Source organism: Rhyacophila brunnea, unplaced genomic scaffold (assembly GCF_057557595.1).
Source record: "Rhyacophila brunnea isolate RB1 unplaced genomic scaffold, BYU_Rbru_1.0 scaffold_3, whole genome shotgun sequence".
Classification (NCBI taxonomy): Eukaryota; Metazoa; Arthropoda; class Insecta; order Trichoptera; family Rhyacophilidae; genus Rhyacophila; species Rhyacophila brunnea.
Window position 1 is genome coordinate 37,322,194 of NW_028232965.1, and position 26,083 is coordinate 37,348,276.

At 31.2% G+C, this 26,083-nt stretch overlaps 1 protein-coding gene across 9 annotated transcripts in view; it reads left to right on the forward strand.

Annotated features, from left to right (window-relative positions):
• The first annotated feature begins 6,331 nt into the window (after positions 1-6,331).
• The window catches only part of LOC147068319 (long-chain-fatty-acid--CoA ligase 5), a 155,146-nt gene continuing 135,394 nt past the window's right edge, over positions 6,332-26,083 (forward strand). The window contains exons 1-3 of one of the 9 annotated variants that reach the window (XM_085953069.1): positions 6,556-6,696; positions 8,735-8,761; positions 8,878-9,029. In XM_085953069.1, coding sequence (XP_085809195.1) covers positions 8,990-9,029 — 40 coding nt within the window. In that variant the 5' untranslated portion in view covers positions 6,556-6,696; positions 8,735-8,761; positions 8,878-8,989. Of the gene's footprint in view, positions 7,054-8,734; positions 8,762-8,842; positions 9,030-15,738; positions 15,849-26,083 lie in introns of those variants that run through there. The other 8 variants (XM_085953066.1, XM_085953071.1, XM_085953065.1 and 5 more) reach the window with 8 other exon arrangements.

Sequence of the window (26,083 nt, forward strand, 5' to 3'; positions counted from 1 at the left end):
GGGTAAGAAAGAATAATGCAAATGGAAGTAAGTATTTTATTTTTAAAAACACAATATTTTGAAAAATTAAACACAAATCAGTTAATAGCAAATGGTTAAATATTGGAATAAGAAATATGGTCTTGTTTTTACATATCGTTCTATATAAAATAACATAGCATTATTGTTTAGATAAAACTGTTAAATAAAAAACACACATAATTACAGTTAATACTTTGGACGCAGAAGACGCACACGGCGCGTAATGACCAGGCGGCCGATCGATCTAATTAACGTGCATTTTAAAGGGGACAATTAAAATCTCATTATGTACTCAGCAGCGAATGCGTTAATTACAAATAACAAAAAAAAGTTTATTATATTACCTAGATACCTATTTAGACATGTGTATTTTGAAAATATTTTATGAAATAAAAATATAACGGGTTAGTTTTTGACATATTGTGTATAAAATTACTTGTTTATATAAACCTATTAGACACAAAATACAGGTAGGTATGTTGAAAATTTGATTATAAAGTTAATTACAATATTTTTATCTATTTAACATAATATTATCAGAGAAGCCTTGCATATATAATATGAATTCATACAAAAAAATCGATTATTTAAAACGAAAAAAATGTTTTCATATAAAATACGATGGTATTGAAGACTCTTTCAGCCGGATAATTAATAATGTGTCACCTCTGAAGAAATCATTTTCCAAGACATGTTTCCAACACAGTACTTAATGAATATTGAGATGGCACCCAGCTCTCCCGCCCGACTGCATCAATTCACAATTTCCGAAGAACTTCATTTTTCGGAAATCTGAAATAATTTAATTTATATAACATTATAATATTGCTACATATACTCCATTACATACTTCATATAAATACAATTTTTTGTTTGGTATTCTTAAAAATATATTTAACTCTGAAATGAAATATAAAATCTATGTAAATAATGAATGTCATTAACTAGCACTAACAGTTTTTACTTTGAAAAACACATCGTATATTTTGGGTTCAAAATAATATTATGCATACGGTCCTGGATTTTTCGCAATAAACAACCATTTGACGTTTGATGAAAAAGTTGTGAATTATTGTTATTGTAAAAGATCTTTTAGGAAAAACTATCAATGTATAAATAATTAATAGTATGCATATTGTTCCGAAACGCTGTTACTCATTTGTATTCTTCCATTAATAAACACTTTTTTACCGAATAATAACGTAGAATAATACAGCACTCATTTGTCAATAAACGTAAAGAAAAATGTAATATTATTATAATAAATACCTGTGAAAAGATACGCCGGCATTTCTCCTGGCTTTGCGTCCTATTGCACTGCAAGAGACCATTTTTTTTTAATACTTAAAACGTCGACGAAAATAGCTTACTTCTTTCAAGATCGAGAGAATAACAATAATATTATATCCGCCATGTTGTTTTACGACACGAACTTGAAGTAGCAGCTCCAAAATACCAACTGTCTTTCTCCGATCGTATTTTTTAGTACATAAATGATGGCATGTTCCTCTCCAGTCTTCAATCTCTTTGCATTTTACTGCGTTTTTTGCACATGGTTCATATTCTATGCACAGTTTTCGTCACATGAACCATTTTTAATACTAGCTATCAAAATATATTTTTACGTAGATTATCTATGGATGTAAATACGTATAATATTATCTATGGATTATTTCAATTTATGGCTACCAACCTTTTGTCACCGAATTAGTACGCGGTCTATAAAAGTATTTCGGCAAAAATTCTAGTAGCGTTGTCATTAAGCTGATGAAAATGACGTATAACTAGCCTTTTTGTTTCTCACAAAACAAATAGGTAATGGAGGATTTGAAAAATTCTCTTCCGACTAATAATGCTTTCCTGCAAATTAAATGAATTCCATTTAAAATAAGTCACGGGCTTTTTAAAATTATGGTCACCACTTCTATAAACAAATTTAAATAATGGATCGAACACATAGCCATCACGACACGTGCTGTCACCTGGCTAGATGGGAATGACGTGGTTAGGCCAATAATCTCAATTCATAAAAACTATACATATTTAAAGTTTAACCTATAGCCCGAACATATTATTATCATCAAGTCACATTATACTGTCACGCTGAGATAGAGATAGTGAATCGGCATTTCTATCTCAACATTTCAATCTGTATCTTAGCGTGACATATTGACATGCATTTTAGACATATTTTTTGGAAATGTAAAATTATATAAATGAGTAGGTAAGCACCTATAAGATATTTTAATACATACCTACCTAGGTAAGTAGGTAGTTAAATGATTTAAATTTAAATTGTAGAAACGTATAATAAATTATGACGTGTACTACGATGCGGCAGCGAAAAAAATAAACATTTCGACGGCCCCAGGAAAAACCATTGTAAGTCTGAAAATAGCGTTTCCGGTTTTATTCGCTTTTTATAATATTTAATTTTTTATGCATGTCCTGTAAAAAAATCAGGTCTCTAGCATAAAAATTGACGAAGTTAGGTTTTTGACAATGGTGCTCTATATCTACATATCGCATCGACCAAATTTGTGTTCACAGAAATATCCGAGGAGTATAGTCATACCTCGATAACAAAAGTGCACTGCGCTTTATTTTACAAATAAGAAGGTTGTTATACTTGCTATAACATTCTTTTACGGAGATCTAAATATACGGCATAATTTATATTGACGTATCACAATAATTTAAAAAAACATATTGGTTTATCTCCGAAAAATATTGGTATTTGCAGTAAGTATTTGTATTATTAGTTTAAAAGTTAGTCAATATTATTGTGTCAGAAAGTTAAGTTATTATATTATTTAATATAAAACAAATACAAGAAACGGAATTAATTTTCACTTGCCTAGCTACTTTAAAAACTTCTCAGTTATTAATATTATCTAAAAATTTGAAGTACTTATATTAATTTTGATTCGCTTATTTAAATTAATTCACTGCACGATAAAGACCTCTTCAAGCTCTCTCTTACTCTTTTCGGTTGATTACTCTCCCATATAGATACTCAACATAACAATGAAGTAAAGTTTCAATTTGAAAATATTATATTATTTAATAGAAAAATAATATCATATATAAAACGTTATTTATATATAATTATACTTAATTACTTTGCAGTTACCTACTTAACTTAAAATTAGTTTGTAATATTCTAATATATAAATTTAATTTACATAAATACCCAGTAGAAAAATACATATTTTAATTAAATATTACTATCACTATAAAATCAAATATTTTGGACCTAAAAAGGTAACTACCTAAAATATTATGTTTTAACATCAAAATGTTATTTTATCATTAGTAAAAAATGACATTCCATATTATTTTGGTTAAATTAATCTTGCACAAAGATAATAAAAAATCACTATTATCATGGTTGAGTTTGAAAACATTACTAATTGCTGACTATTTTTTTATGATCCAACCAAGTTAAATAATCCTTTTCATTGCATTTTGAAATGGAATTATTTATGAATGGCTTGCTTTGGAAATAGTATAATAGTAATGAACTTCGTCTAAATATCATTAACACGTGCGTCAGTTCTTAGTATTTTTGAAAATATAAAAGGGTACACATTAAGTATATTATGCATAATTTTGTATTTTGAATATTCTTCAAAGATAGAAATTACCCAAAGGATTATATTATTTTATTACATGCCATTCGCCGAAAGGGATTAAGCGGCTGGAATTTTTGAAGACGTGTAATTGTTTACAATACAATTTGAAAGTAACAATAAAATTTTAATGGTCAATAATTGCTAAAGCATTTTATGCTTATCTAAGTGGATATATTTTGGAAAAAGGATGAAGTAAAGTAAACAAAATGATGTGTAGGTATTTTGAAAACAAACCCATCGCTGGTGATTGGGAATTTTTAATATTACTTACTAATTAAAGACATATATTATAATCTTAGCATTGGTGAGTGGTGACATAATTTTCGATGTTAGTTAAATTTGTTCAAAATAAATATACAGTGTTGCTTTTAACAAACAATAACATTTCTATAATATTTTCATCACAATTTGACATGGCTTATTTGAGTTTAACACTATAGATAAGTACATAAATATTATGTATCTATAGTTTGTGAAAAACTTCAAATATCAATTGGATTTGAAAAGTCTGTAATGGTAAGTATGTACTTAAATTCACATACTTACCTCCTATTCACCTATTGACTATGATTTTTATAAATTATGAAAACCACTTTAAATAGTAACTACCTAATTATTATTTCATCCAATTTAAATCGGTTTGAATTATACATTTTGTAAAACTATCAAAATAAATAGTTATGAATGGACAAATGATATAGTAAACTGTGTTTTTTTGAGAAAATTTGTATTAAAACTCTACGCAATCAATTAAATAACAATATAACATTTCAAGAACATACTACCTACTTGAATGCAAATTATTTAATTTTTTTCAGTTTATAAAAAAATGCAAATCCACACCAACAAAATAAATTTGATTATTTAAATTTGAGAGCATTAGTACAATAAATAATAAAAATCATAAAACATCATATTAATTAACGTAACTGAGCTCAATTAAGAAATATACCTACTGAAGTTTATGTTGACAATAGAATATAATCAATCTATATTTAATTATAATTGGCAATAACATTCATATTAACGATAGAGATTAAAAAATACAAACGATAATTAATATGGTCATAATTTATATGAAATTTTATAATCTAATAAGTAAGTGTCCCTACTTGTTTAATTATAGAAAGGTATTATAAAATTATATGCACAAATAAGGATACTCTTAAAAAAATAGAAGGTAGGTACTGACAAAGGAATTTCTCTTGTTTATACAGATACTGTATGAATATCATTTTAGATAGGTACTAAATCATAATTATCCAATTGGCTTGTAATACAAGCCTAATAATTATATTGATTATATTTTTTTATAAAGATTTCTGATGATGAACAGTTGACTGCGATCTCATCTGAGAACGAACGTAATAAATCTCTCTTTCATTAATAATTGTTAGGTATACATAACATTAGTTATTTTGTTAATACGTAGTTATAATTTTCAAACTAGAAAATCTATATTTTTGCAAATAGTATAATGTTTAGATAGGTATATCTGTGCCAAATGTTCAAGAATATATTTCAGTAGTTGTTTACTACCTACATTATTATGTTCAAATAAGCAAAGCGGTTAGTGATTTATATTATTGTAATAAACCGTACATATTATGTTTTTTCTAAAATGGTAATTACTTATTTAAATAAAATTCATTCCCTCAGAAATACAATGATGTAGTTAATAGAATTAGTATACTTATAAGTAATTATTTCCTTAGTTTTCATAATTAAGTCAATTACCACTAATAAATTAAAATTGTCTTAGTGATTTACATGGCGATTGACATTATGTTTTTTCAACAGTTTTAATGAAAATTGTGTTATAAAGAATAAAAAAACATTTCTTTTAGCTATTTTTTAAATCTAATAGTTACCAATGTTATGTACTAATTTCTTATACAACTTCTTTATTATTCCATTATTAACATTTTTCCTGAATGTTTATTGTTTCGTAATGTACATATTCTCATTATTTATAAAAATATCAATAATAATTTACAAAAAAAATTAAAAAATCATACTTAAATACTTTTAAATTATAAAAACTCCGTATAAAAAAATATATATGTCAATATATCCTCATACTCTTTGTTAAAACTTTATAGACACGCTGTATTATTTCGAGTTAAACATTGCGCAATAATGGTTCTTCCGTAAAAGAGCATTATAAATATAGTTGTACTAAATGAAATCGTATAGAGTAAGAAAAACGTGACGTAAAACAAGGTTACATCTCAGAGTATGAGTCTGTTACGCGGAGTCTGTAATCTATTTCGTCCGCGCAAAAGCATGTTGAATCAAGTCAAAGCACCAAGCGCGTAATATTATTCCAAATAAAAACGATTTTTTGACATTATCTCAGCTGTTTATTAATTAATCAACATTAAATTTTAATAGGAATATAGACAATAAATTGGTCTATTTGATTTACTTAAATAAGATAAGAAAAAACTCACTCATTTTATATGATGAATTTAATAGCGTAAATATTTTAGTTTTTTCGCTCTCCTGAACATTTGTGATTTTAGACTTACACCGGTTTTTCCTGGGGCCGTCGATTTGTTGAGGGCTAAAAGTGTCATAGAAATTAATAAATAATCTATCTTAATAGGTAATAATATATTGTATAATTATTATTATAATGAAAATAATAATGTTACTTGGGTCTATGAATTGGCAGTCGCGTTTTTATTAATTATTGTATACCGAGAAGCTGCGCAGGCTCATGCTTCGAAAATAAAATATTCAAGTATTACTGGCGATGCGGAATAGATTTTTATTCAATATTGCAGTGTTTTTATCAGGGTTGTTTTACACGCAGTGCGAGTTGCACCCCCTAAATTTGGATTGGATGCCGAAGCCGAAGTATGGATTTTGACGCAACGCAACCGTTCGCCGGTTCGATTTTCGTTGCGCGGTAAATCGTCCGGTCGTGAAAGTGACAGTCCTCTCAAATCAGATGGTTTTTGAAATAATTTCACGTGCTCGATGACATTAAAATGTTAAAGAAATACCGACCAATTCCTTGGCTTTATTAACACATGTAAACTCATGCATCTTTTTCTGTAATTACAATTAGGAAGAAGGGCGAATTAAAAGTTAATTTGTACAATATAGTAATGTCAAAATTTATAATTTTTGGTAATTTCTGTTTTTTCATGCGACAGTTTTCGTGATTATATAAGATATTGTGATACCAAATTAATGATCAGTATTATTTAATTAATTATCTGGGCCGTTCAATAACAGTGCGCTACCTTTCAATCCATTTATTGATTAAAATGCGATTGACTACGTCGATTTAATTTTTGTGAGGTTATGTTTCTTTTAGCTCATAAATCGATAACACAGTGTGGATACTTCGTGCGTCACACAAGGTCTGAACGTCAAACCGGCTTAGGTATTTTAATAGATTTTCTTCTAAAGCTCCGATGAAAATATTTAATGATTAATAACGTATTTTACCATCTTATGATTGATGGTAGCATTTATCGAACCTACCCTAAAATTAGCTTAGGTGTCATTCTTATAACTAAAGATGTGTCATATTCTGGAAGTTATAAGTACCTACCATGGAATTGCCCAGTGATTTTGATTTACAATACTCACATTTACTTCATCATTTTGAATTATGTAAAATACATTGCCCATGGGTCCATTATTAATTGCACAATAATAATTCTCAAAAACTTACATAACCTTCACAATAATATGATTTTTATGAATAAATCTCCACAGGCATTAATATCCCCCAGGGGATTCATGGTAAGGTAATACTTCTAGGGAATATTATTCTAGCATGACACAATCAGTCTTTAATTAGTGTTTTGACTGCGTGGCCCCTGTCAAAAATATAAACAGTAGTAAAAAGACAGGACAGAAGTTCTCTGTCTTATTTCTACTTTGTATGCATACTTATTTATAATATTGTTTAGTACGAGAGTTGGCCAGCGTTCGTGATATTATTGGTAGATTGCGACTCGCAGATCCCGAGGACGCCTGGCCTCCAAACGGAGCATTGTCAGTGATAGACATTGTGTTTTAGAGAGATGGAATTTCAACCTCCACTCTGTGGAGGCCCATAAGATCTTATTGGGATCGGACATCGACGGGGAATTTCAACACCAATTTGTAATTCTATATAAATTTAATAACAACCTTTACATGCTAAGGGTAATTCTGGCACTAGCTCACTAAGGGAATGTACTATTTCAACTTAGTTCAGTTGTGTACACTATACAGTATTACTTACCTGCATATTGGCTACAAATCACTTAACATATTATAACACTCAATTCAATGATATAATACTAATGCTCAACTTCTACACAATAAATAATATTGTCATGAATATTGTTGTTAATGTACCTATATAATATTCTAAAAATCAATAGGTAGCTATATTATGGTCTTCTAGGTTCAGGTTCCCAATATTAATAATTTAGTCGCGACCCATTATTATGATGGCCAAGTTAATCTGCGACCCCTTGTCATATTTTCATGACAACACAGCATTATCACTGTCGTTTACTGTCAAATATTACACTTTTTCTGATTTCTTAAAGAATAAACTTTTATCTTTTCTACCGGTATCGGTGTTTGATGTTAATTTTATTATTATTGTGTGTCACAGTTTTATTAAATATATCCAGAAACTGTTTCATTTAACTTTCAGTCGAGTTTTCTGAATTTTGGTTGACAAAGTCAATATCTTGAAGAACAGTAGGGATTGTGTTATATGAAAATAAAAATAAGAATTGCCTTGCAAGTATCACATAAATGCATATTTATTATGTAGGTACATCAATTTTACACCTTTTTAAAATAATTATTTTTTTCCAGTTCACTATTTAGTACTTAATTGTGACCCCATAGAAAATACCTTGTGACAACTTAGGTTGGGAAACCGTGATCTAGTGAGATAAATTATTTTTAGGTATTTCAAGGGTAGGTACTGTATATCTAAATTTAGTGTACCTGGATATTAAAACAAGCAATATTTTTTTGTTATTTAAGTACTTAGGTACCTACTTCGGTTATTATTGTAATTTTTGTTAAAAATATAAATTATTGTGTTTCAGCATTTTAATACCTACCTATTTAACTGAGTATATCTCAACTTGAAATCTCATCTAGTTTCATATTATTTACGTAATTATATAATTTATTTATATACTTATAATATAATATAGTGATTATTAATAAAGTGATTGTCTATTTGAAGAATTAATAATATTTAACCAATAAAAAAACTAAATTAATCCGAGTGAGATAGTGTTATTTACTGCTTTATCCATATACCTAAGTGTTGTGATTTAGAAATAAATTATTTTAACATGAATATTTCTTCAACTTCAAACATGTTCAGTAAGTGCGGTGAGTAAATCATTTATTACATAATATTGTATTGAATTAGTATAGATTTTTTACTTCACGGAGGCGCACTCCCACTCTGCTCTAGGCAGGATGCTCAGTGGCAAAATTCAATGAAGAAATTATTTTTAATTACTCGGTTGTTAAGGATGCGCCTTCGTGAGATAAAAAAATTACACCTTAGTACCAGAGTATTTAATTTTGCATGTGGTATTTTTGTGACTGGTTTTATAATAAAATAAATAATCGTTTAAATTGTATGTGTTTTATTTCCAGAATATCGTTAGTTAAGTGCATGGTGAAACTAATCAATTTGAAGATGTGGTATAGGTACCTATATAGATTGTCGAATATTGCCAAAAACATCTCAAGAAATCGTCGTTGTTGATTTTGTCCATTATCGATGTAAACACTTGACCAGTTTTAAAAACTCAATAATCAACGATTATTTAGTGTTTACCTTGGCACAGTGCGAGCAAATTAATAGTCAATATATTATTATATAATTTCTAATGGATTGGGCGAATGGCTAATAAACATTCTTTGTAAAAAAAAGTCAGTTAAATAATAAGTAATAACAATCACTCTTATGCTCCGTTTTGGTGAGAAAAGGTAACTACTAAAAAAAATTTACTCTAACTTAAACAAGAATTTATTTATGTTCATTTTTTTTTTAATACTACGAATGCGATGGCTTAGCGGCGACGTGTTAGCTTATATTCCTTACGTAGTTGTGGGTCTCGGATTCAAGTTCTAGATTTGGCAAATTCACATAATGTTCTTTCAATGTATTCACAGTATGGATCTATGGAATATGGAGTTGGGGTTGAGCAAGTGGCTAACATCCATTTCCTGTAAAAAACAAAACTCTGTTAATTCAACCGTCACTCTGTGGAGGCTTAGATTCTCCACTCAGGATTGTATATGGTAATTTATAACTCTGGCATTATAATTATTGCATTCTGTGAGTAATATCAAACAAAGCCTATGTATTCTTTTTTTAAATAATGGATAGAGTACATAAAATAGCTGTGATACTATGTTTTTTTTTTTGTATCGGGTGAGAATGCCTTATTGAAGTAGATGAAACAAGTTGATGTGCCATAAGTATTATACATTGTGCTTTATTTTACTTATATCTTTCTCTAAACGCTCATCATAGACGACTGGTAAAGTTTCCATTTAAGAATATGTCCATGAGTTCCTCCATATTTTACTCGTATTTCTTAATATTTCACAGGACACTAAACAGCATCAGCAAACAGCCGGACATAAGTAATAGAACTGATAATTGCTGACTAGTTACCAGTTAAATAATCAACTCAGTCGTGATCATTGATAATCTGTATTTGTGGATAAGTAGGTATATCTTATTTGTAATAAAATGACCCAAGCGGAATTCATAGAAATTATAACGATATACAAAAATATTATATAAGATGTTCTTGAATCTACAAATAGAGGAAGTTATGAAGGCCTTTTTAATATTTTAATATCCACATACATACAATGCAGTAACACAATGAATACTTAATTTAATATAAACATGCCTTATGAAATAATCTGTAATAAATATGGTCCTGTAACTGACTGTACATACATAGTAAAAGTAGACACATTAGACTAGCCTAAAATTAACAAGATGGACTTATGACATAAGTATTATTGTTATTTGAATTGTCTTCCTTGACACTATTGGCTCAATCTGATAGTTGGAAAATTATTAGGCTCTGTTTATTGCTTAGGTATTTAATTTATTGAATAAGTAGTATGGTCCTTTTCTTGCATTGCTGTAAGTTACCTTGTTATTTTATAAAATCCAAAGTAAAAATAGTTTTAGCTGTATGCATAACTTTTAGAGTTACGTGATAGATGTCACTGTTTCGATGCAGCATTACAGGATTTAAAAAATATTTATTATGTAAGTAGATATTATTTCAATCTTATAATATGTATGTTTTATAAGTTATAACCATGCTTGAGGGATGTTATGATTTAAATGTATAGGTACAGTGAGTTCAACAGCTTGCTAAATTTATTGTTAGAATAGGGTTGTGATATTTTATGTATTCAAAAAATTATGTTTTCACATTAGTACACTGCCTGCATTTGGATGAAATTATTCAAATATAAAAGAATACTCCGAATTGGTGAAATTTTATTATTTGTCAAATTATAACATAAAAACTGATTTAATTCATCAGCACATCATACACATTTAAAAATAAAAATACGTTTTTTATACTTATAGTTCTTGTTTTTTTTATTATTCAATAACTGGATAAATGTACACAATTTTTTTTAAATTAAATGGAACATTAATTTTACACCAGAGCTGGAAGGTAGGTTTTCGTGTAGTAGTGGATCGACACCTGCCGATTATGTAGACATTGTAGACTGTAGGCTTTCAATTGAAATAAGACATGAGGCTTCATTGCTTTTCTTTGGTTTATTGTTACCCATTTTTTATAATATTTTTTTATCACTGCACTGACTTTTCTAATACCTAAGTTTTCTACTGCCCACAAAAATATTTTTTTCAGCTTGTCATAGTTTTTTAATGTTTTGTTTGAAATTTTTATTTTTTATTTTTTATTTGAAGTAAAGACCTATATATTTAATGTTACCGGCTGCCAATAGTTAGCAGTAGCCAGGAAATACAAAATTATGGGAGCTGGCTTACCCTACCAGGGTGATGTGGAGTATGGAAAAATATAGGATACACTTAAACATGTGTTTAAGAATATGTCATTTTCAATAGTTTCGTCAATATGATAATAATATGCATTAAAGTTTGTTACGTAAATCTAACGTGCATTCAATATTGAGGGCAGTCGGCACACTTTGTTATATTTATGTTTTACGGTCTGACTGTCAAAAAGTACCCTGCTTCAAAACCTTGGTCAATTACAATGGTTTTTACGTTTCTATGTATTAATCTGTTCTGTGTTAGTAGCCAATGGTAGTACTGACACATTGCAGGTACTCATGGTATTTGATATTGTTCTTATGGATATGAATATTATTATTAAGAAGGGGAGGCGGTATTTTGTTATGTAAAAATCTTTGGTGCGGTGGATATTTCAATTTTAAAATACAATATTTCTACTTAATACTTGGTGACAGATTTTTATCACAAATGAATATAGTGTTGCTGTCATTAGTTTTAATTAAATTACTCGTGTATAAAATTCTTGTATATTATACTGTTCTCAAAGCACCACATTAGCTCCCATAGGGAGCTGTGATGAGTTGCTAATAGTAAGTTATCTATTAATGAAACTTCATATTGGTACACAATTCATCAAATATCGGTAGGTACTACTACCCAATGCGGGTCTTGGCTGCTTCGAGAAAACGTCTCCACTCCCCTATGACTGCTCCAAGCTCCTTTGACTGTTTCAGCCTCAGGAATGCTGAGTTTCATTCTATCCAACCATGCTTATCAAGCGTCATCTAATCCTTTTCTGATACTGCCCAACACTCCGATCCATAGGTCACTATAGACCTGGTGAGGGTTTGATAAAGCTTTATTTTAGTTTTATTTTATTCTGTCTGATCCGAATAATTGTTCTACCACGTAGGTGCTTACTTAGGGGCCTAGGTGCCGTATAATGATCGAGAATGAAGTTTATTACGTATATTGGGAATTTAGACCTGAAAAATCGGTTAATTTTGTAAGAAAGATATTTGTGTCATTATGAAGCCCTATCTTTTCTATTTGTGCGAATCAATATTATAATGATAGTAATCATTATAAAATATTTTTATACCATACTTAACGAGGATGCTTCTACCAGCAGAGGCAGAGGCACGTAGCGGAAAAATACGAAGTTTTCAATTTGAGAATGTAATGCAAAATATAAATGTGTATAACTTGAAATCCTTTTTATTTATATCAAATTGAGCTTGAATATTGCGACCATACCTAAATAAGATTTCATATAAATAAAAAGGATTTTAAAATCCACAGATTATTCAGACTTAGAACCGTAACATCCCCAATTTGCCATACAGAAAATTAATGAATATATTCACTGGAATAGACTTTGGATTAAAGATTTTTAATAAAAGATCGATATATCTTTTATTTCCAACAACAAACACATTGAAGGAAAATACTATCATATCAACTAAATTATTACACACACGTGTTGCTATGGAAATCAATATGAAAAATGTCAAAGTAACATTTCAGTTTTTAAATGATAATTCGCAGCAGGCCGGAACTTAACTTAACGCAGCAAGTGGGGCTCTCGTGCAAAATTTCACAAGTGGCGCGTAAATCATCGAAAATACAACGTAATCAAATACGCCAGCGCACACTGGATTTGACGACGCATTATGCGCGCCCGCCCCATGAGTCATCGTTTTTTGGCTTCTCGGCGATACGAATGAACGAAAATACAACGTAGTCCATTCATTGAACGCGGCGAGCAAAATCACGCTCTGGAAGCGTCGTCGATCGACGGGCGAGAAGCCATTATTTAATAACAGAGAACTCATTGTTTAATTTTATTGCGTGTCCGATATTTCGCTGGTAGAATAATGTCATCGTGAATATTAATTACAAGCTCCCGAAATAATATAATATTTTTATTGCTTTGTTATGAGAGACGCTGATAATAATAATTATTTTGTGCTTCTTGGGCCCCTTATTACATAGGTGAAGGGTAATGCGCGGGTGGGAGGGGGCCTACTCAGTAGTGAGCGCATCGAGCGCTTTTTTGGTGGGCTTTATGCCTTAGATTTACAGATGCCGGTTTATTATCATTTTTTATAAAACATATAAAATACAGTGGCGAAGGTTGGAGTAGGCTGTTCAGATCCGACATAAATAGTGCACACTAAACTTTAGCAGTCAAACGTATTTGTTTTCATTGAACTAAGACTTTTGTAGATAGTGTCATGCCTAATCCAAGCTATAGGTAGATAATAGTAAAAAAAATATTCGTTTTATATAAAATATCTAAAATTCTGTCATTAAACCATACATAATTTTAGATATTTTATAGATGGAAGAATGTTTTTTTATCGATTGTGGTTTGATAAGCAGGCAGTGATGCAAACCGTACTATAATTATAGTACAATACTATAATTTTAATTCCGCAAAAAATGTAAAATACTATAGTTTTACGCCAAATATACCAAAATACTATAATTTTAAAGGATTTAAGACGAAAAATGTTCCTGTACTATATATTTTTCAGAAATACTATAATTTTTATGCTTTTGTACTATAATCAGCGTAGAAAAAGATGGCAACACTGTAAGCAGGGCATAATGAATTTTAAAAAGCTAACCAACTCCATTTGTAATTTATGTATTCTTAATTCAACGAAAACAAAACAAATAAGTATGAATGTGTGGACTATTTTTGTCGGATCGCCCATAGCATACCTAAACTATTATGGTTTGGTTTAGGCAGGGTTTAATTAAATTGTAAAAATTAACCAGCACCATCTGAAAATTGTATTCTTTGTTCGACGAAAACAAATAAGTATGACTGACAAAGTTTAGTGTGCACTATTTATGTCGAATTTTAACAGCCTATCTCCACCCTTCGCTACTCTAAAATAATAAAACACCTACTATGTGTAGCGTAATATGTATTGTTTTATTTCACATGAAATTATAAATTTAATTAGGTAGATAAGTTTAAAAAATACGAATGCAAAATAGGTTTATCTAAGTACTTAATTTTCTAACCATGTCCGATCCTAATAAGATCATATGGGCCTCCACACAGTAGAGGTTTGTATTGACAGATTTTGTTTTTACGAGAAATGGATGTCAGCCACTTGCTCCACCTATTAGGTCCATACTCATACACGAATTGAAAAACAATAAGTGTACTTGCCAGACCCTGGATTCTAACCTGGGACCCACAACGTTATAGGCCAACGTTTAAGCCGCGCCATCGTGGGTGTACTTAATTACGTAAGTAAAAAAACAAGATAAATACTAGTGGTACTATTAATAAGGTTTTTTTACACACCCTGTGTTTGACTTTCTGCATCTTCGTGATTGAACGAATAAAGCTATTCAACCTGAACTTCTCAAACTTCATTCAGGCTTGCAGAACATTGGCAAAACAAGCGCTTTTTATATCTGAGTGCGGTCCTGTTTCGAAAAATTGCGAGATTGACTTGTAGCTAACTTAACCATTAGACCAGTGGGTCTATTCTATACACGACGGTATTTATCATATTATTTATGTAATGAAGCGGTTAATTGTTACAATAAGTTAACCGTCTGAACTATCAAAAAGTGCTATGTTTTAACAACCACTCTCTTGGGTGTGTTAACTTTTAGAACGAGATAGACAATTTAGACGGCTAACTTATTGTAACAATAATTATAATACTTATAGAATAGACCCACTGTAGTCCTTTATTTGCTTCATTTTCATACATTTAGGCTGTATCTCTAATTTAGGCAGATAATAGAGGTGGATAAGAGATATACCTACATAGAGTTGTAGCGCCAGGAAGAAGAAAAAAAAGATATTGCAGGTATGTACAGAAATCCTGCATAATTAAAAAAATAACTCCATAGGTAACTTGAATACCGATACATTGGGCCGTTGCACGAAATGTTTATAGCGTTCCTAGGTACCAACATACTTAATAATTGGTGCTATCGCTAATGATTCATCATATTATAATCACTACATTATCAAAACAACAAAAATACGGTATTTTTTCTCTCAGTCGTATCCCGTCTGTTCTAAAGAGAGCCGTCGTGTTTTGTTTATTTGAAATTATTCGATATTTTTATTTATTTTTTAATAGTTAAAATGAATACCCTGAAGAATTTCAGTAAGTTATAACAGTATTTTTTTGTATATGATTAGGTCCGTTGGTACTTTATGTTAAGTAAGAATTGCTTAGTTTAGGCATACAACGTGGCTTAAACATACATATTATTATATATTTACATTCAAAAATGATATTTTTTTACTGTGTCTAACACAGTACCTGCTATAAAAACAAACACTTCGATAATAATATGTAAGTTATATACATATATTTTTTCTATTGGTAAGAATAAAACTTTAAATATAAAGTTAATAGATATTGTGTTTAAAGTTTTGCTATCAATAATATTGTTTATATTACTAGTGCATTTGAATAGGTTTAAGCGACCTGGTTTCGCCTTTCGTTATCTACAGACATTAAGCAGAATCACATATCTATGGTAAATATACAACTGACACAGATTATACTTGCTACTACATTACTATGTTAAAATATCGTAAAAATACTTTATGGGCACGTAAAGAATTGCTCGAGTATAAGAAAATCAGGATAGTTGGATTTTTATCTTTCATATAGTACTGTCTACCTATCAGCGGCGAAGGCTCCATAGTAGGCGATTATTTGAAGCCTACCTTCTAAGGAAAATAGATAGGAAATATTTAGATTTAAATACTTAAATAAAAAAAATGTGCGGGAACCAATTGAATATATCGTCAGAATAATAATTAATATTTAAAAAAAATATATATAATTGAGAACCATCTATCGTCAGAATAATGTAGAATAAATAAATAATAAGTGACAAGCCAGCGCCTCTAGCTAGTATTGAATTAATATCGATTCACTCGACAATAATTTGCCGAGCTTATCCTATGAACTACGTTCCAAGGGCATCGGAGCAGTCTGCTTTTATTCATACGAATCTATAGGCTTATAAGGCAAAGCTTATATATTTAGTATCGAGGACTGTCGCATTGGCGTTTTATTCAAATATTAATTAATAATGCGATAATTAAAAAAAATATTTCTATTTGTTCAATCACGTTATATAAAGATAGAATATTTTAAAAAAAATATTGATAATTTTATCTCGTGATTATTATTTATCATTTATTACATAGAACATAATAAAAGTATATTTTTTTTTAGTTTGTCATATTGGGCTGTTGATAATATTTAGCGATGATCTATTTTTAGGCGTATGTTACGTGTAGGTATAGGAAAATATATAATTAATTATAATATTCATTGCTTAATTCTATATAGTCAGTGAGCTATTGAAATTTCATCGATTTAGTGTGACGTTGACATTAGTGTGTACCTATTCATCCGTAGTAATATCGTATTATCGTCTTATTTCCCGTGAGTATACCTGATAAGTGTGCTCTTTTTCTTTGATCTCCACCGCCTACCTCTTTCCAAACCCCTTCCTACCCCTTTCGCCACTGCTATATATATAGTATACTGTATAAACTGTAAATATTTTACTATTAATTGACATTGAAATATTTTTTATATAGGTACATATTTATGAAAATAATACATATAAGTATTATTTCATTAAAATTTACATAGAGTAAGTACTACATGTCATTTTTTAATCGTATACCTACCTACATATATTATAGATGGAAATGTTTTTCATCTTCACGAAAGATGGGCAAATAGGTAGGTACCTATAAGTATATTATTATAGTGTGATTTTCGCTGATATTAATCAATTTTCTGCAGCGGCGCTATTCAAGAGGGCGTACGTACACGATGTAACAAGAAATAAATAATATATAATTAGCGAAATGACAATGGACAATTAACAGGAAATAATTTTTGAAAGCTTGACAGACCTATATGATTTTTGTTTATGGCTTAAATTAAACTTAAGCGATAAATCTCATCCAATTCTCGTTCCCCTAAACTTATTGTGTAAACATGGCTTCTCTGCCTTAACGTGGATAAGAGTTGACGTCAAAAATTAACAGAATCCAAACACTGGCACCCACCTGAAACACATCAGAACTTCTGACTTCAACAAAAAAAGTTCAGCAATTTCATTGGATTTTTAATATTTATTATTTAAAATCAGACAAAAATACATAAGTACTATGTCCGCTAACAAAATATATAAAACCGTTTAAAGGTTGTATAAAAACTGTTCACAAAAAAATATAAATGTATAGATTTGATTTGTTTTTATACAAATGGTCATGTTTCCTTTGTATTTCACCGCGGATTGGAAACATGTGAGTACTGATAAACAAGCGTGGCCATATTTGAGCATACTTGTACATCAGAAGCGCCGACACCCAGTATTGTGGAACTTTATTAAAGCGCGCAACTTTATACGATGTGGACTGTCCAAAGTACGTTTAATTTGATATTAAATCCGTTCAGGAGTGTTCGTGCGTTGACTTTCAAAACATTCAAATAAATGACTGCGTGTGCATTTGTGTATCGGGAAAAGTTTACAAACCATTGTTTAATTTGTGTGCAGACATGCTTACCTACTAGGTATTATGAGAATAAATTTATATTTAAAACATAAAGACGAACATTAATGCAGCAGCGAAAAGTGTAAGAAACTTGACTTTGTGTAAGCAGTTAGAACAAATTCAAATGTAGATCTGCCCCGTTCTAGAGTTTTAAGTTATTGTCTGATTTGAATAAAGGCCCTAGTTGGAGTCTTAACCAGTGCCTTAGTAGTTAGAAGAGTCAGCTGGCGATAGCCAAATGCATTTTTCATTTTTTTTTAAATATGGAAATAGGAACCTTGATCAAATTATTATCTAGCCATGCATACTGTAATGATACAAAATATAGATTCAGTTGTGTACTAAGTACCTAATCTATTTTAAATTGTCTCGACGTATTATGTTTACATCTGTCATTTTGTACAACAAATAAATGGGCCGAAACATTAGGCCGCTAAAAAGTCGTATTTTAGTAATATCAAATTCAACAAACTGGCAATTATTTTTAGGTAGATAATTATCTGGACCGTTGATGTAATATTCTGGCGATGAATGTGAGGTGAGCTTTTTTCACAATTCTATCGATAATATTATTAAGTATTGTCAATATGTTTATAAGATTATATTATCGAGATTAAGATGCAATGAATCGTAAAAAAATGCATCGTTACGAGTTCCCTTTTCGTATAGTAAACATCTAACGAATAAAACAATTTATACATACTCGCTTTGAAAAATGGAGTCATTTCCGTAAATACGAGGGTGGGTCAATAAGTCCTTAGAAAAGCCGACAGGTGGCGCGACTAGTACTGTAAGCGGTTTGTTTTCATGCAGCGGCACTACCGATTCAGTATGCTGCGAAGTTTCAATCAGATTGGTTGGGTTGTTGTGTGTTTCTCGTACATTTAAAAAAAAAATTGCTTGTGGAAAATGGAAAAATGGAAAATGGAGAAAATTGAGTTTAGAGCTGTTATTAAACATTTTAATATAAAAGGGTTAACAGCAAAGGAAATAAAAAATGAGTTGGATTTAGTTCACGGCATATCTGCTCCTTCACTTGCAACTATTTATAACTGGTTAAATGAATTTAAACGTGGTCGTACATCAACAAAGGATGAACTACGCTCAGGACGTCCTGTAGAGGTGACTACACCAGAAATGATCAATAAAATCCACGATATGGTGTTAAGTGACCGAAGATTAAAGTTGAGTGAGATAATTGAGGTTACAGGGATCTCAAAAGGAAGCGTCATTTCTATTTTACATGACAAATTGGGCATGAAAAATATTTCTGCAAGATGGGTGCCGCGTTTGCTCACAGTCGACAATAAACGCAATAGGGTGGTGGCCTCTAAAGCCCTGTTGTCGCTCATGCAACGCAATCCGGATGAATTTTTTCGTCGCTTTCTGACTGTAGATGAAACATGGATACACCACTATACTCCCGAGACGAAAGAACAGTCAAAGCAGTGGATTGCGAAGACAAACCATGTCCAAAGAAGGCGAAAACCGTAAAATCAGCTGGTAATGTTATGGCTACTGTATTTTGGGATGCGCGTGAAATTATTTTCGTTGACTATTTGGAAAAAGGAAAAACAATAACAGGGGATTATTATGCATCTTTATTGGACCAGCTAAAAAACGAAATTGAAGAAAAACGGCCTCATTTAAACAGGAAAAAAATCCTCTTTCATCAGGACAATGCCCGTGTTCACACATGTTTACGATCAATGGCTAAAATTGAAGAATTGAAGTTCGAATTGGTCGAGCACCCACCGTATTCGCCAGATTTAGCCCCCAGTGACTTTTTCCTTTTCCCAAACTTAAAAAAATGGCTAAGTGGACAACGTTTTTTTTCAAATGAAGAAGTCATCGATCGGACAAATGCTTATTTTGAGGACCTTCCGAAAACTTATTTTTCTGACGGTTTAAAAAAAATTGAGAAACGTCTAACCAAGTGTATTGAGCTCCAAGGAGATTATGTTGAGAAATAAAAAAAAAATACAAAAATAAAAACTGTTTTAATGCTTTTTTCTAAGGAATTATTGACCCACCCTCGTACCATAATATATTATATTATATTTTTTATATTTCTATCAAATTTTCAGAGGATTTTTTAAAGTCATGTTAACATTGATATTATAATCGACTACGGAGTAGGTACTTGATGGAAATTGGATGGAAATTTTAATTGTTTTAAAAATCTATATGAATGGAATTGTACAAAACGTATTAATTAGAAATATCACATCTTTGAGTCTCAATACCGAGGAAATTAAAACAGAAATCGTTTATACCTATTATATCGTGATGGTATTGAGTTATGTATGTGTAGCAACCTATATATTTAGTATTCAATATGTAAACATCCGCTCACTATGACAGAGCCGTAACGTGTCAGCATATAGTGTCGAGAGTCCTGGGTTCGAATTCCGAGTCTGGGGAAAAAATTACATGTTGTTTTTCAAAGTGTGTATGGTTATAATAGGTTGAACAAAATCCATTGCTCTAAAAACAAACATCTGTTAATACAACTTCTACTCTGTGGAGGTCCATATTATGATCTTCTTAGGATCGAATTTGGAAAAACATCTTAGCCCCCTCCCATGCACAACTTCTTACTGTAGTAATCTCAAAAAATATGACGAAAAACGTCTTATTGAAATGATCGTGTGGATAAGACGAATAAAGAATGTCACATTCTCAAATCTTCTGAATTATTCGTTGAGTAGACCAACATTTGGAAAGATCCTGACGATGACTACTGATTAAGGTAAATAGCTTTTATTGGTAACTACCTACCTTGATTTAAACAACACAAGTCAGTCACCAATATTAATGAAATTTGTAAAGAGCTTCAGTTGCCTATATGTCTATACGTTAATTAAGTCGTAATTAAGTAGGGCGTAGGTGGCTAAATAATTTAGCCAGGACCAATAATTATTGATCCTGTCTGGTGTAATTTTTTTTTCGAATAACTACTTACCTATGTTTCTGATGTATTTCCAAATGATGTAGTACCTATGTCTAATATTATGTTTTACAACTAGTTGTACCTACATACTTATAATCGTTTAATATAAACAATAAAGTCAAACTGAAATACATACTTACTGATCATACATTTAGAAGTCTTCCAATTCTAGATGATTTCTTCAAATGCAACCTATTTTTATGATATTGTATCAACACAAACATACCACTCCTCCAAACCAACCCGCCTCGCACCACACTCGGTCTTAAACGAGCGTATCACTAGGGCCTACGTTTGGATATGCGCATAGCGTATCAGCTAAATCTCCTTGCAGAAATTAATCTTTTTATCGGAACTGGTGAAAAAATGCTGATATTAAATTTAATATTGCATCAGGTGTCTAATCTATTACATATCTTGGAAAAAAGAGATTATTATTAAAGCTTGACATCATGAAAAATAATGATAAAAGAGTCATTGAAAAATGTCCACAGCGTACCTATTTATAAAAATATATCGTGTAGGTACTATTACGAAATGATAATATTATATAAGTTTTCATCGACTGCTGGATTGCTAGCTTCTTTCACTCTTCTCAGTTTCTAGTTAGGTTTTTGCCACGTACCTACATCCACTGCACTTCGTCGATCCGGCGGATTTTAGTACGGCCTTGAAATCGTTCATTATATTATTATTGCATTTTTGGCGGAGAATGATTTTATTTATATTCCGTGGTGTAATAATATGTATCCGAAACAGAGTGATTGCCGCCTTTCGGCTAAGCGCAAAATTCCATCTACCTTTTGTATGCCCAATGCCAGCGCTCCATTGGCGAGCCAAAAGTCCGAGGACAATAAATCGTCCAATTTGTCTATGCTCTGCTACTGATCAACGTACGAATAAAAAAAGTCTAGCTCTCAAAAGCAAAAAGTTGCGATTATCGTAATGTCTTCACGACTAACGAGCCTGGTCTGCGGATTAAAAAGTCCGCAAATCTGGGGTGCTCCACGCGAAAAAAAAGTCCGAAGACTGTAAATGGTCTGACTTGCGTGCCAATGGAGCGCCGGCATTAGGTTTTTCTGAATTCGATATGTCATGAATTATGACACTAATTATTGTCTTTATAATGCCCCTTTTTCATTGCCACGATTTGCACTTTAAACGTCGTCGAACTTTTTTCCCGCGTGGAGTACCGACCTACCCAAATCCACGAACAGACTTTTAAATCCGCAGACCGGGGTTCGTTAAATTTGAATTTCTAAAATTCTTAAAATTTGTGTTTTCTTCACTCCTTTATTATTTTATGTAAATCTACTTACAAATAACACAATATTTCAGGATTATTGGAAGACATGATAATACATCTGGCAAAACAAAGGGGCGAGGGCAGCAAATACAGATGGGAAGAGAAGAATACAACTTTTGTGTGTGTTAAGTGGAAAGATGTTTTGGTGATTACAACATTTTGAATATACATTAGCCATTTTCCCAGCGTCAGTGGATATGATATGCATGATGGAAGCTTATATATTTTTATTGTATTTTTGCATTCAGTCGCGTTCACAACCCACGCATTGCACCTGATAGGTGGTTGTCAACAACATGTGTAAAATATAATGTAGAACACCTATAGTGCGATAAACCTTAAATATGCGCAGATGTGATTTCTTCTGGTGCGCAGAAATTATGCACCGAAAATGTGATTATTGTTATTGCATCGCTTTCTTTCGCTCGTCGCCACTCCGACCACGTCTAGTTTAACATCACTTTAATATAGTATGTTTATAGGGTGGTGACATACACAACAAAGGCCATACTGGCTATACCCTCCCTTCGTAGTACGCGTACAATCAACGACGATAATGCCATGTTTCAGTTTCATTATATCAAAAAGTAGATCGACAACACCCATGTATTTGTCTTCTATGAGGTAAGGTTTCCGATCATTGGCATCGTTGACAAACAAGTTAGCCCTTTTAAGAACATTACATGGAAACCCTTTCAATTTGTAATAATATAATGTATTGTCACGACATTAGCTCTTGTGCACTGAATACGGGAAATAGGTGATAATAGAGCGAGACAGAAAAACTTAAAGCCGCTTGCACATTGAAAATCGTCTCGACTGCAACCTCAAATTTGTCGATATGCATTTGTTGTCATTACTACTTATGTTAATGTACTACCGCACATAGTATAGCACATATAAAAAAACATGTGCTTGTCGCGTAAAATTCAGCTGCATGGGGCATAGTTAGAATAACAAAATGTCGTTTGTGCAGAAGCTGTTTTTTTCCATTCGCTTCGGCTAGTCACATGGCGTCACTGTCCCGGCATCGTCTCGCCTGTGCTCACGGAATAGTTGCAACATTACGACCGTTTTTGATTTTTGGCAGTATCCCAGTCAAGACGATTTAAACGAGACGAGAGAAAAACACTGCAGGTTTTAGATTGTCTTTTTATATTATAGGGCAGTAGTTTATGTCACTGCGCCTCCCTTTAAAAAAAATCTAATCTTGTTAAATAATACAGACACATTTTTAAAAATAGTCAACAATGTAGTAATACAAAAATGAAAAAATAATATAAAAATAAATAAGGTTTTATTTACTTCTTTACTTATATTCATTTTTAAATTCTAAATTCGAGTGCTTAAAGTCAGACAACGTTATCTACAAAAAAGTGCTTTTTTTTTTGAGATAACGTTATTTTACATTTACGGCTACATGATAGTCAAACAACGTTAGGTCAATCTTTTCTAATTTCTTATTAAATCGTCAGTAAAGTTTAACGCTAATTACATAAGTTACCCTTGTTTTCATATTTTTTAAAAACTATCCCTATAAATTTTAACATCATCATAAGCAAGATAAATGTACAATACACAATATATTATAAAATATTAACATTAGGTTTTAAATAATAATTTCCCTTGTTAAGTTACAAGAATCTAAAATAACGATTTTTGGCTCTCCTGTAAAGTTGCACTTTTGTAGATAGTGTTGTTTGACACTAAGCCCTCGAATTATACACGGGAGTTATCATTTAAGTACCTATATCAAACATCATATAGGCATCACGTCAAATTGCAACGCACAACCATATATTTAAAATATTTAATAGTCCTGAAACAAAGTAGCGCGCAGGCGATTTTTTTTTTTAATATTAATAAAATAATGTGAAAAATGCATTAGCAAACTAACCAACACCTCAGTAAATAGATTTTTGTTTGCTTCAATATATCTGGCGCAGAAATCATTTAAAAGTGGAAAACATGGCGAACTTGATTTTTTTTTGTAATTTTTATTTCCAAAGCTCATTTTTTTATGAATGCCTTCACTTTGTCTTTTTAAATCAGTGAATGCATTAGTGGTCATTGTATTGATTTATTCACTCATTTTTTTTTAAATTTCAACCAAATAGACAAATTTAACAACACAATTATCGTTCCTAAACAAATTTGCCTCAAATTTCAACATTATGATTTGACCCTTTTATTTCATTTTTTCACGAGATAGCCAGCGCGCTTCACAGTACTATTGAAGTGAGGTATTATAAAATTAGTCTCCATATTTTCAGACAGGTTTACAAACAACCTTTTATAGGACTGTTTCTTTGTGTAGTTTATAACTAGGGGCCGTTTTATAAACTATGCGTTTGCAAACTGTAAACCTGTGGCTACATTAATTGTGTTAAACTTTTCGCGCCTCCCTTTGCAACACTCCGCGCCTCCCAGTTTGAAAATCACTGTTATAGGGTAGTTGTAACAGTGCACATTATTTTTGTTGAATGCAGGGTTTAGTATAAGCAGCGTTCGTTTAGTCTGGACAACAAATAATGCCAATCTAAAGAAGCAATGATCTTCAAATGTTATTCAATATACAAGATGTAGCTTTTTTATAACTTTGAAACGTGATCGACATATCTACCGTAACTTGGGTTCGCTGAACTTTTGGTTTTGATTTTTTCGTCATCTATTTTTTTCGACTTCTGGAACGAGTTTTTATCGATGACCCGATACTCGCACGGCTGCTTAAAAAATCACGTCCAATCCCGTTTTTTACATATATCGATATTATTTAACTCTATGAGAACCGGGACTATTACATTATCACAGCGGATATTTAAATATTACACAATACACGCACCTATGTAATCATAGAGAAATATAAAACAATAGAGTCGAAGTTCGGTGTGTTTACTATAATACACTTAATAGACGCCGAGTTTTTTTTTTATATAGTATGCGTCAATGTAATGCAACATGTTACCTTTCGTTGGGACGTTTAAATTATTGTTAAGTCAAATAATCATTATTAATAAAGTCAAGAATATATTGTAGGGAGGACGTACTGCCGCATTCAATTTGACCGTATCTTCAATACAGAAACAATTAATTACCCATATAGATGCATATAAGTAACCCTCACGGAACAGATTAATAAGTCGCTACGGACCAAGTGTTTGAAGTCGTATTTGGTTTAATACTTTACGACAGTCAGGTCATAAAACACAAGAAACACAAAGCGCGGAAAGTGTCCTCAAATATTATCAATATTGAATACGCGTTTCGATTACGTGACAGGCCATTTAGCGCACATTATTATACAAACATAACTATTGAATATTCTTTAACACGATTTTATTTTGTTCCATATTTCTCCACACTCAAGATCTAAACTAAACCTTGATAAAGCTTCACCCACCCACATCCCATTATTTTTTTGTGTTCCCTGGTAGCTCCCTATGTTATATCCTTCTAAATCGAACATTTTTGCTGTGTTCTGCGTTATTGGTCGTACTTTGCCATTTTTTTTACTTAATTATGCTTACCTCTTGATACATAGTGGTGT